The sequence below is a fragment of the Oryza glaberrima genome, chromosome 2 (genome assembly GCF_000147395.1).
Source record: "Oryza glaberrima chromosome 2, OglaRS2, whole genome shotgun sequence".
NCBI classification, from domain to species: domain Eukaryota; kingdom Viridiplantae; phylum Streptophyta; class Magnoliopsida; order Poales; family Poaceae; genus Oryza; species Oryza glaberrima.
Genome location: NC_068327.1, coordinates 28,686,603 through 28,698,513, shown reverse-complemented (window position 1 = coordinate 28,698,513; position 11,911 = coordinate 28,686,603). Strand labels below are relative to the sequence as shown.

Here is an 11,911-nt window from a genome sequence, read left to right as displayed (position 1 = left end):
AACCATCGAGGGAGTCAAATTGCACCGGTTTTCATAGTTTGGGGGTCAAAATATCCGGTTTTATGGTTTAGGGTTACGGATTAGATTTCAATCACTTTTAAGGGTCACCAAGTGAACTTATTCCTTGGATTTGTGCTAAACACTTTGACTTCTGAATCTTGTGACGATCCAATAGCTTGAATACATGTGTGTGGAATTTGTAGCTTTGAGCTTGGCCCAAACAGCGAGTTGGTGAGGGCGCTGCACACGGACCAGCCCACCTACCCCGCGCGGTCGTGCGGCGGCAAGCCGCGGATACTGCCAATGCTGGTGAGTGTGCGCTGACGTGGCAGGACTGCCGAGTGCCGACCACACGCGTCGTGGGCGTCGATGACACGTACAGACTAGTAGTAGTAGACTACAGAGAACATCTACTAGCAATTCGTTGGCGTTGGTACCGAGGCTGCTTCGCTCGCTCGAGCAGTTTGCACTTGGGCTCGCCATGTTAGCACAGTCCAAAGTGCGTCAGAGCAAGGTTGGCTATAAGAGTCTTTATAGCATTTTCTCAGCCTATCCATATACTTTCTCCGTCCCAGTAAAATTGACGTTCAACTCCCCAGGCTTGTCCCAAAAAATGTGTCGCTACACAGAGAAGAGGCACTCTGGACACCAAAGCAAATTTAATGGTTGATTCAAATTTTTGAATATGTTAATAATGGCTTTTGCCCCTTTATCAAACGTGTGGCCAAGGCGCCGATTTGTGTACTCTCTGTAACACGTGGCAGTAAGTTGTGTTACTTTATTACTGCTGGAAACATCCTCTAGAATATTCTGAGTGCATGTATAAATGCTGGAAATGACAAGATGAATTAAATCATGGGGACAATTTGGTAATTTTGCACAACAGCTAATCTTGGTTGCTAACCTTAAAACGTCAATTTTACTGTGATAGAGGAAGTAATAGTTAGCTCTTTATAATTAATATAGGACCCATTTATCTCTCTCACATAGTTTTTTGGTTCTTGTGTCCAAGCCAGCTGTAAGTTTACAGCCAGCTTCTCCTCTCTCTCCTCTCTTCTCTCCTCCACCTCAGCATTTAGCTAACTTATAGCCTACTATTATACTCGCTCTTACGCGCATCGCGCCAACTCACAAATCACGAGTTCGGGTAGAAGCGAGGAGCACATTTACTGCAAAGCTACAATTGTAACATCAGGTAGAGCTGTATCCCCTTCGATGTGCTAACGGGATGAGAAGTAGTAGTTGTTGTTGTTGTCTTGCGTAATGGAGGAAAAAAAAACGAGTTCGAGTTATTTTAGACTCTGTACTTCGTCTAGAAGCACGAGCGCAAGGCTGCAGACCGGACCGCGTGGAGTATAGCAGCATCATTACTGAAAGAAAACAAAATATTGTTTTCAGCTGTCTAAATATCGTCCTTATTTTGGAATATTGCAACAGTAGACCGTGGTGTACAGATGATGACACTCAATTAACAGCTTGTACCGTTGAAAGCTGCAACGCACTGTGCCATCTTTTTTAGAACAAAGTGAGGTACCACACTACCTTCTTGAATTGAAATGATGGAGCTATAGCCATTTCTTCTTTTCTGATCTCTGTCCCCGTAGAACTTAGGGCACAGCTAGTGGGGATGGCCGTGCATCATCAGCTTTCTGTCACGCGAGTAATTCTACCGATATTAATCCTGTTAGTCCGCACATATGGTTTCCTGCAAATCTGTGCATTGTTCAGCACGGACGCTGTTGCCAGAATAGACCTGATCGAAGCATTGAATTAGCAGCGACGCACTCTATATATAACAGCGTATCAGTGGATTATTATTACCCGTTACATCCACTTCGCACTGAAGCCTCCCCAAGGAATTTATCTGACAAACCATCCCAAATTGCCATGTTGCAAATTGTGCCAAATTGATATGTGCTGCGCCACAGGACTCAAAAATACCAGCTGCAACTCTTTGAAGCTTATCTGCTTCATGTAAATCGATTGTGTGTAACTGTTTCTGCCTTCTTATAAATATAGCCAGGCAACCAAACCTTTCCAAAAAATAAAAGAAAAGAAAAAACACAGCTGCAACTGCCATGAAGTCTTTTTTTTTTTTAGAACTCATGCATTTTATTAAAAGGGGAAAAAAAGCAATCTGTTTCTGAACTGCCATGAAGTCCAGTCCATCGCTTTCTGCCAGTAAGCACAATCCCAGCCTCCTAGGGAGTACTCGCTGACCGTGCTACCGTGGCACTGCTCTGTGCTCTGCCTAGTGCGTATGGTCACCAAACCAGGTAGATCCACGCATGTGTTTGGTTTAACAAAACTACCAAAATTACCAACCCCGAAAGCAAAATGCCATTAGTACATGACTACGAATCACTAAGTACGTAGTACTGTACTACCTAAGTACCGTCTAAGAGTAGTCCCCGGCGCTACAAGAAGACAACACAATGGCCGTCTTGCGCCGTGCTAAGCTGCTAGATCTAGCACATATATTTTCCAACCAGTTGCACCTACAGGGACCTAATTAATCGACCTAACTATTGGGCAGATCGGAGATATCTCACCAGATCAGTGTCTGACCACATGGATGACAACGTTGATACTGTCACGGACCGTGAACACGGTCATCTCGCCACCAGTTTTGGGTGACCAAGACTGTGGGTGATGTTGGACGTACACTGCTACGAGCAGCACAGTGCTCTATATATCTTTGCAGCACATGCAGGATGCAGTTAGAATTGGGCACGATCGTTGCAGGCGACAAGAGAATTCACGCAAAAGCTGCAGAGGACAGTAACATTAATTTAGATCGATGGACGAAGCAGCTGATTAATTGCGTGTTAGCTGGAGTACATAGTATATGTCAGCATATACATTACGGGACATGTTATGTTATACAGTATATTTTATCGGAGTGTACAGTACGAACACCAATACGCCAACTTGGGGACACAAGTGGGCGCGAATATGATCGGTCTCTGACTCTGATGACCAAAATTAACTAAACAAAATGGAAAAGACATGATATAATACTGAGAGCGTTTGGTCTGCTGCATACCATGAAGTTTAGGTCGAGGAATTAGTAGCCTAGTCGAAATCACGATTCACGAATAATAATCAACCCGTTAATATATTACTGTATCGTTGGAGAGAAAAGTGACTAGCTAATAATAAATGAACATCTTTCCTGTATGCGTGTATCTTGCTGAAGAATATCCTAGCTAATCCGCTGTTATGCGGCGGCCAAGGGGTTGCCGACGAAGGGTTCCTGAATTTCTGAAAGAATATTTTCCGGCGTTGCACACTGCGCAACTGCACTTTGATGCTGAAAAGACAAGCTGGCGGATAACCCAAAGGCCAAGTTAGGAGGACATTCGAGGGCGACTCGCTGAGAGATATTTTTTGCTGCAAAACCAGTTCAGAATACGCCATCACGTGGCCATGATTGTCATCAAACGAAGGCTTTGGAACAGGTAGCGTGCGTAGGAGCCATGCACAAGGCTAATCAGTAATCACAAAGCAAAGCTCGCCTTACATTATTTACGAGTTATAATCTTCTAATTAATGGCTTAAGGGTTGTGTACAAGCAAACGATCCATATCTAATACTACGATCCAACAATAGTATGCCATGTACTATTTACTTCGGGTCGACGAGTGGTTTGAATAAAATCGTGCACTGGACAGAGGACACGACCCTGTACGTGTTACGTACTACAGCAATGAAGTTAGACATCTGCTGAAAGAAAAGTATGCTTGCAAAACAAGACTTTGCACATGAGAAATGCGTTAGAAGAAAAAAAAACCAGTACAGTAGCGATTAGTGAGACAAGGCCTGGGGGATTAGATTAATTGGAGTATTGGACGAATTAAGTAGCCAAGTAGCGCCACCCATTTCAAATAAAGACCGGAAGCAAAAATGCAGTTAAAACTTCGAAGTCAAATGCTGTATTTGGTTGTCAAAGAAATCGCATAATTTTTGTAAACCAAAGTACCAAACCACTAGCAAAATCTCAAATCAGTTTGATCTGAAAAGAAAGGTGACAAAACCACTCTCTAAGCTACAGGTTGGTGTCTTCGCTGAATACAAAATAACAAACTTATTTTTGTTTCAGCCCCTGTATAAATTCTAGCTGCTGTGTGCCTTAAACTTTTGCATTGAAAACCTTAAAGTTAAAGAACAAATTATACATACATACATCACTTGGGCCACATGTCAATGGAAGCCGACCTACCACTTTGTAGAAAAGCCCAAGATCCCTTCATATCTCATCCTTCTTCGTCCGTTTCTCCCGGCTCGCCTCGGCGGTCGTCTCTCTCTCGGCGATTTCCCATGAATCTGGCTCGGATCCGGGCCATCCGGCCCGATCCACCTTTGCCAATTTCCAGCCTCTCTCGGTCTCTCCCTCGTTGAAGCCTACCCGGATGCGACCGATTCCCCCCGCCGCCGTGCGCCGCGCCATGCTTTCTCCTCGCATCGCGCCGCCGCGACACCACCACCAAACCCCTCCCTCCTCACAAGAAAACCCCACCCGGCCGATCCCTCCAGCACGGCGACGCGCTCCCGGCCGTCGGATGGACGCAGCGGACGGCCCACGCGGCCCCAGCCCCCCGATCCGGGTCAAGGCCGCCCCCCGGGCGCGCGATACACGTCGCGACACGTGTGCGGGCGTCAGATTCCCAATCTCCGACGTGGTGTGGTGGGCCCCACCTGTCCGCGCGTCGGGCCCCACGCGCCAGCGTCGCACGGACCGCTTTTAAATAGCGCATCGACCCGGTGGATTCGGAGGCGGCCTCCTCCTCTCCTCCTCCCCTGCACAGACCACTCGTTTCCTCCACAAAGAGGGAGGGAACAAGGGAAGGGTGTCGCCCGCCCCCCACCCCGATCTGCCTCCGCCGCTCCGCTCCTCCGCGCCTGCGAAATCTACCAACGCTAACTCAGGTGCCTCCCACATTACCCTCCGCCACCGCTGTTGTTTCGTGATTCTTTTCGATTTCGGTACGGTGTGTGAAATCGCTGCGGTGATTTTTGGTTGTTTTCACTCTGTGGAGTTTGTGTTCTTGGGAGTAATGGTGGTGGATTGGGGGATAGGACAGGCGAGCTCGTCGTCGTTGATCTCGTCTCGCCGCCGGGGATTGATGGGACCTTTTTGAGGTGGATTAAAGCAGAGCTATAGGATTTTGTTGTGTCTCCTGGGCAGATCTGTAGGATTTACCGATAGGATGATAGTTTGATATGCTCCATTTCCGCATGCTTCTGTAGTTGTGTACCTTATCTCCATCGCTATGCCATTACAACTCATTGTAGGAACTTTTGCCAAACCTTTTAGCTATTCCCGTTAATCTTGTGATTAAAGCTGCTACCTTTACCCACCAAAGCTGCCTCCTTTGGCTGCATGCTTCCATCATGGCCTCTGGCCCCTCCATGTTGGGATTCGTCTTTCAACGCCTCAGGACGAAATGGCCGATTACTCTTCTTCTTTTTTTTTTTCTGAAACTCAGCGCTATGGGCACGAGTCACGACGCTGACAAACCGACGACCTTACACACGGACAACATTTCAAGAAAAGAAAAAGGTTGATTCTTGTGCGGTCGTCGTTTCTGGCATTAAAAAAAAATCTCTCTCTCTTTTTTTTTCGCCTATGGAACCTAGCCGGCGGCAGGGCACGGCATATGCTTCTCGTGCTCCCGGTGGTGTGGTTGGAAATGCCACTGATTTTGTAGAAAAGAAAGCGAAAGGAAAAAATAAAAAAGACATCGCACTCACGCGCCGGGCAGCAGCCTCCGCCGCCGCCGCCCCCGCCCGGTCGCGGGCTTGGTGGGTTGCTTGACCTAGCAAAAGGCATCGTGATCCCCAGGTCGCTCCACCGTCAGATCCCGTTCGTTGCATTTGGACGGTGACGATTGCCTCTTACTTTCCAGGCAAATTATCACTGTTCTCTGCATAAAAATACTGTATGGTCTGGAACCCATATGCCCATCGTCAGGCAGCAGCTGCATGTCTTCGCTAGGATACAAAAGTGCAGGGGTCACACAGCCTGCAAAGGTCGGCAGGGTGGCGCTGAACTCCAGCCCCACCTGACGGCATGTTTCACCAATTTATCCCCCCTCTATCTTTGTACATTTCCAGCCAGAGATAAGCTGGACACGCAGAAATGAACAAATCGTAGATTAGCGGATCTGGCCCCCCTTACCTCTTCTTGGATTTGCATCCACCACTTGCAGTATGATAGTTCACACACCACTAGTGCATGCATGGCTGGCTTGTCTGCTATTAGCTGCATGTGCTGGTGATTTCCAGCCACAAACAGGTGCAGCGAGCTAGCAATCATCCTAATCAAACGAGTGCAGCCGTCTAATCGGAATACAAGAAGGCCAGATCACCAGCACCACAATCCTGGAGCCCGTAGGAAAAATGGTAGGCTCGTGTGCCTTCCAAGTCAAGTGAGACAGTCGCACATGAATCTGCCTTGTGGGATGGCATTTGCGTTAGACTAGACGCGTGCAGTGCACTTGGTTAATTTGACCCTAGCTAGGTAATTATACTAATTAGTCTTGATGGTACTGTTCCACCAACCTGCAGGAGCAAGTGGTTTTCTTTTTTGCAAAGATTGGTGTCTTTTTAAGAGTAGAGGAAACTTCCTGTGTGTTTAATTGTTCGTCAAAATTGACCACTCATTAGGATATGACGATGTCTGATGAATATGGATAGCTTATATTTGACCGCCCAGTTTGTATGGCTGGATTTAATGACCTTATCATAATCAGATATGGTACCATTTTTTTCCCCCAAATAAGTGATAAATTCCTTCTGCACACGTTTCTGGGTATGGTCCTAGGCATCATCCTTCAGAGTTCAGACTATCTGGACAAAGTGTGCGTTCCGACATATGCACATTTTTATCGAGGAACATATAACTACTGTAGTACTAGTATTTTTCAAAACCACATTACATCCCAAGACCAAACCTTTCTCGCTTGTTGAATCAATCACCATTTCCTTTTCGTTTAGTGCACCATGCTAAGCGTCATTAGACTATTCCCAACCCAATAATTAGGATGATGTCTATAGCATTAAATAAGTTGTCACCTAGGATAAAAAATGATGTGGCAAGTGAATAAATGAGTAAAGAGAAGGAAGCCATGTCTTACATGAGACATGGTTTCTACACAACATCCAAGACATCATGTGAGATAAGAAGCATTAAATTGAAGTATGGAACAGTGATGTTTGCATTGGAAGAGTAGTGTCTAGTACTAGTTTCTTGATGATGTGGAGTTTATAGAAACTATATCTAGTGTTATGGGTTGGTAATGGCCTTACTAGTACTAATTCACTGTGCTATGGTACAGTTGATCAGTCTTGTCATCTCGTGGTAACTTGCGCAAGGCAGATCCGTAGCAGTACATGTGAACTTACGATGCACGCACTAGAAAGCGAATCTGAACATGGGCAAGCACATGCTGCTCGGCTCGCTGCTCGGAATAACCTATCACATATACTTTAATCAAGAAAAGTGATGGATCGCATCATGGGTGTGCCGCCCTTTCTTTTCCTGTGTTGATGCTCCTCAACTCGTGCATACGTAATCTATTGCTTATTGGCTTAGTTGCGAGATATTTTTGTTCGTGTGGGGTTTCCGTATTATTGCATTATAATATTGCTCAAATTGCACCTTCTGATCCCACTACAATATTGCAATCGATTCTCACTTTCTCATCACCTGCGATTGTGATTGTTGTTGTAAGCAGCAAGATGGGTGCCGGCGGCAGGATGACGGAGAAGGAGCGGGAGGAGCAGCAGAAGCTGCTCGGCCGCGCCGGCAATGGCGCAGCCGTGCAGCGGTCGCCGACGGACAAGCCACCGTTCACGCTGGGGCAGATCAAGAAGGCCATCCCGCCTCACTGCTTCCAGCGCTCGGTGATCAAGTCCTTCTCCTACGTGGTCCATGACCTCGTGATCGTCGCCGCGCTGCTCTACTTCGCGCTGGTCATGATCCCCGTGCTGCCGAGCGGGATGGAGTTCGCGGCATGGCCGCTCTACTGGATCGCGCAGGGCTGCGTGCTCACCGGCGTGTGGGTCATCGCGCACGAGTGCGGCCACCATGCCTTCTCCGACTACTCGGTGCTCGACGACATCGTCGGCCTCGTGCTGCACTCGTCGCTGCTCGTCCCCTACTTCTCGTGGAAGTACAGCCACCGGCGCCACCACTCCAACACCGGGTCGCTGGAGCGCGACGAGGTGTTCGTCCCGAAGCAGAAGTCGGCGATGGCGTGGTACACCCCGTACGTGTACCACAACCCGATCGGCCGGCTGGTGCACATCTTCGTGCAGCTCACCCTCGGGTGGCCGCTGTACCTGGCGTTCAACGTGTCCGGCCGCCCGTACCCGCGCTTCGCGTGCCACTTCGACCCCTACGGCCCGATCTACAACGACCGGGAGCGCGTCCAGATCTTCATCTCCGACGTCGGCGTCGTGTCCGCGGGGCTCGCCCTGTTCAAGCTGTCGTCGGCGTTCGGGTTCTGGTGGGTGGTGCGCGTCTACGGCGTGCCGCTGCTGATCGTGAACGCGTGGCTGGTGCTCATCACCTACCTGCAGCACACCCACCCGGCGCTGCCGCACTACGACTCGAGCGAGTGGGACTGGCTCCGCGGCGCGCTGGCCACCGTGGACCGCGACTACGGCATCCTCAACAAGGTGTTCCACAACATCACGGACACGCACGTCGCGCACCACCTCTTCTCCACCATGCCGCACTACCACGCCATGGAGGCCACTAAGGCGATCCGCCCCATCCTCGGCGAGTACTACCAGTTCGACCCGACGCCCGTCGCCAAGGCGACATGGCGCGAGGCCAAGGAGTGCATCTACGTCGAGCCCGAGGACAACAAGGGCGTCTTCTGGTACAACAACAAGTTCTAACTGCTGCTGCTATGAAATCAGCATCACACATCCATAGCCAAGCAGCAAACAAATTTGAAGAAGAAGATTACAAGGGAAGAGAAGATAGTGTCTTCGGAAATCGTCGTAGCAAGTATCCATCCATCCATCCATCCAACCCATGAACAATCGTCTATCTATCCATGCATCTATCTATGGTTAGTCTCTTTAGATAGGAGAGGGCACTTGGGCACAGAGGAAGGCTATTGCAGTGCCATTGCTAGAGTTGCCATCAAGTGCAAAGTAGGCGGATCAGGCGTGTGTCATGCCTGTGGATTTGTAGTCTATGTATGTGTCAGCTGCTGAGCTCCGGTGTCGCAGCCTTGGTCCCTGTCGTGTTATTTCCATCGTTTTTTTCCCTCCGCCATTGTTCGGTTTAGGTGTTGTCATGGTCGGCGTCCGTGTGGACGACGTGTCTTGTGCGGTTTGTCTGTCATTGAGTTGGCTCCGTCCGTTGCTTGCTGTTGTAAAACGCTTGTGGTGTTCATGGCGGAATAACTAAACGTCGAATGGAATGACAACTTTTTTGCGTAGTAGTTGGGTTGGTCTCTGAATTTGGGAACTGATGAATTTCCGTATCCGCTTACATTTGTTGCTGGGATGTTTTCTTGCTTGCTTTCTTTCCCAAGATTGTCCGGCTTGGAAACGGAAGAGCCATCCACACAAAAAGCGTGTGGTGTACAGCATTGCAGAATCAGCATGCTAGCTACGTGTTCTGTTTTGCTGAAGAGAACGTTTGGATCTGATATGGACATATATACATGGTTGTAGTTCTGCATTTGCATGTAGTACTACAGGGTTAGCTATATTGCCATGGTGTATTTGGTGTGGTCCTATCTTTGGGCCGTGGAAGTTGTGGCGAGCACCGGACGCAAATCCAAAGCCATCTCGTTTGTGTGGCTAAAACAGAGTGTGTCCTCTGCGATGTTGGAAACCAATGCTTGACCTGAAAGGACAGAGGGCCAGTCACTCGCACCCAGTGTTGCTTTCGGGCCTCAAGCCCTCAACTGTCTCGCAAATTGCAGCTCCTACCAAATTAGATATGTACTGACCATTGGTGGTACTAGCAAGAAATAATTGATCTCTCGAAATAGGACAATATTCCCATCTTTTCTGGCCACAGAGTTTGCTGAAAACGTAGGGAGAGCACGCCTGCATGGCTGCATCAGCAACAGCAGCGGCCGGCATATCCATCAATCTCTTTCCGGCCAACGGTGGCTAGCATATGTAGGAGTAGCACGTTCAGGTTATTCACAGTGCGCCACTAAATTTTGGCGTTCTTCACATGCCACATAGACCAAAAAGGGTATAAGCTACATGCTCCACAGTGCAGTATTTGTAGTATGAATCCCACCAGTACCAACTTTTCACTTTTCATCTCCCCACCACTCCCCCTCTCTCTCTCCTCTACTCCTTTCCCCACCGGGCCATTGGTAGAGCAAACGCTGCAGAGAGCGGCGGCGGCCGGCACCAGGTTGAGTGGTGGTTGGCGACCTCGCGGCCATCACCGCCTCTCCCCTCTCGCCGACCTCAACCTCATCTCCCCCTCCCTCTCCGATGAGTAGATCGAGGGGCGGCGTGGCCGGAGCCGCCCTCCCGTCCTCCTCTTCCGGCCACCGTGAATCGAGGGCTGGCATGGTCGGCAGTGAGCGGAGGTCGTCGCGGATCGGGGGGCGTGTGGCTGGCAAGCTCCGGTGGCGCGGCCGGCAGCGAGCGGAGGCCGTCGCGCAAGCGGGGGCTGCGACGAGCTCCACGATGGCGCCCTCCTCTCCACGTCGTCCACCCCTCCTCTCCTCTCCCGAACGAGTTGGTGGCGCGGGAGCGGGGGAACGGGTGGCCCAGCGCTGTCGAGCTCCTTCCCCGAAGCAGCGGCAGTCCCCGAGTTGGCGTCGAGTGGCGCCGCCGCTCCTCTCTCCCCGTCAGCTGCCTCGCCCCTCTCCCCTCTCTCCTCTAGCACAAGTGTGGGTCCCGTTGAGACCAAGAACGCGTAGCTAAAGTTGGCTACGCGGAGCTGAGGAAGCCGTCCGTTTGGATGATGTGACAAGGAATATTCGTTTTTATGGATTGAGACTGCATGCCACGTAGACCCACTGTGAATGGCCTCATAGCACAGCGGCAAACGGTGCCATGCCCATGCGTGCCAAGATCACGCGAGTCATTTCATGGCTCCTTGGAGGAGGCGACGATGACATCGCGCCGTTCCGCGCGCGTTTGATGGGAGAGACAAGCAAGGATGTTCGGCCAGTGTCATGTGATGGGAACGCTAGTAGGACACAACGGAGTACGGAGTAGGCTGGAATCATGCAGGCAGCAGCATTTCTTGTCTCTGTCCCAAGCCTGAGATATTTTTGTTCTGTCTCGAGGGGTGTGTGTTTGTTGGGTGGCCTCTTTCTGATGTAACCGAGCGAGTGATAAGATCACGTGTACTCCCTAAAAAAAAAGCAAACCCTAAATTTCCGTGTTCAACGTTTGACTCCGTCTTATATAATTTTTTTTATAATTAGTATTTTTATTGGTGTTAGATGATAAAACATAATTAATACTTTATACGTGACTTGTCTTTTTAATTTTTTTCATAATTTTTTTAAATAAGACGAACGGTCAAACGTTGGACATGAAAATGTAGGTTTGTCTTTTTCTTGTTCGGAGGGAGTAAACTTCAAGTGAAAATTGATTTTTAGGTGATTCTGACGGAGCAGAATGATCCCGTGTAGTCCTTTCTTCAAGCAACAAACTTTACCGTAGAGGTGCGTAATCAGAATATCTGATGATGCTTTGGAGACGCGCTGGCGAGAGAGATTTGGAGCACTGTTCCGATCAATCAGACTTAACTCCAGCTCAATTTAATTTGGAATTAGCGCTGTCAACGTCGTGATCGACTCATGACGAATTGGCGATCACGATATATGACCATATAATAAACGTGAGCATTAACTGCTCATCGTCCGGACGCCAATCGATGGCCACTTCGTACAATAATCAA

At 49.1% G+C, this 11,911-nt stretch overlaps 1 protein-coding gene across 2 annotated transcripts; it reads left to right on the top strand.

The window, feature by feature from the left end:
* Nucleotides 1-4,777: 4,777 nt before the first annotated feature.
* Nucleotides 4,778-9,464, top strand: LOC127762104 (fatty acid desaturase DES2-like). Of its 2 annotated transcripts, none has more exons than XM_052286467.1 (2): nucleotides 4,778-4,929; nucleotides 7,740-9,464. In XM_052286467.1, the coding sequence occupies exon 2, from the start codon at nucleotides 7,744-7,746 to the stop codon at nucleotides 8,908-8,910; it is 1,167 nt and encodes a 388-aa protein (XP_052142427.1). In that variant the 5' UTR covers nucleotides 4,778-4,929; nucleotides 7,740-7,743; the 3' UTR covers nucleotides 8,911-9,464. The 2 variants fall into 2 exon arrangements, with proteins under 2 accessions (XP_052142427.1, XP_052142428.1); XM_052286468.1 differs by having other exon boundaries at nucleotides 7,737-9,464.
* The last annotated feature ends 2,447 nt before the right edge of the window (nucleotides 9,465-11,911 follow it).

Coding starts and splice junctions, on each gene's coding strand:
- LOC127762104 (XM_052286467.1), top strand. CDS start 7,744: ATGGGTGCCGGCGGCAGGATGACGGAGAAGGAGCGGGAGGAGCAGCAG.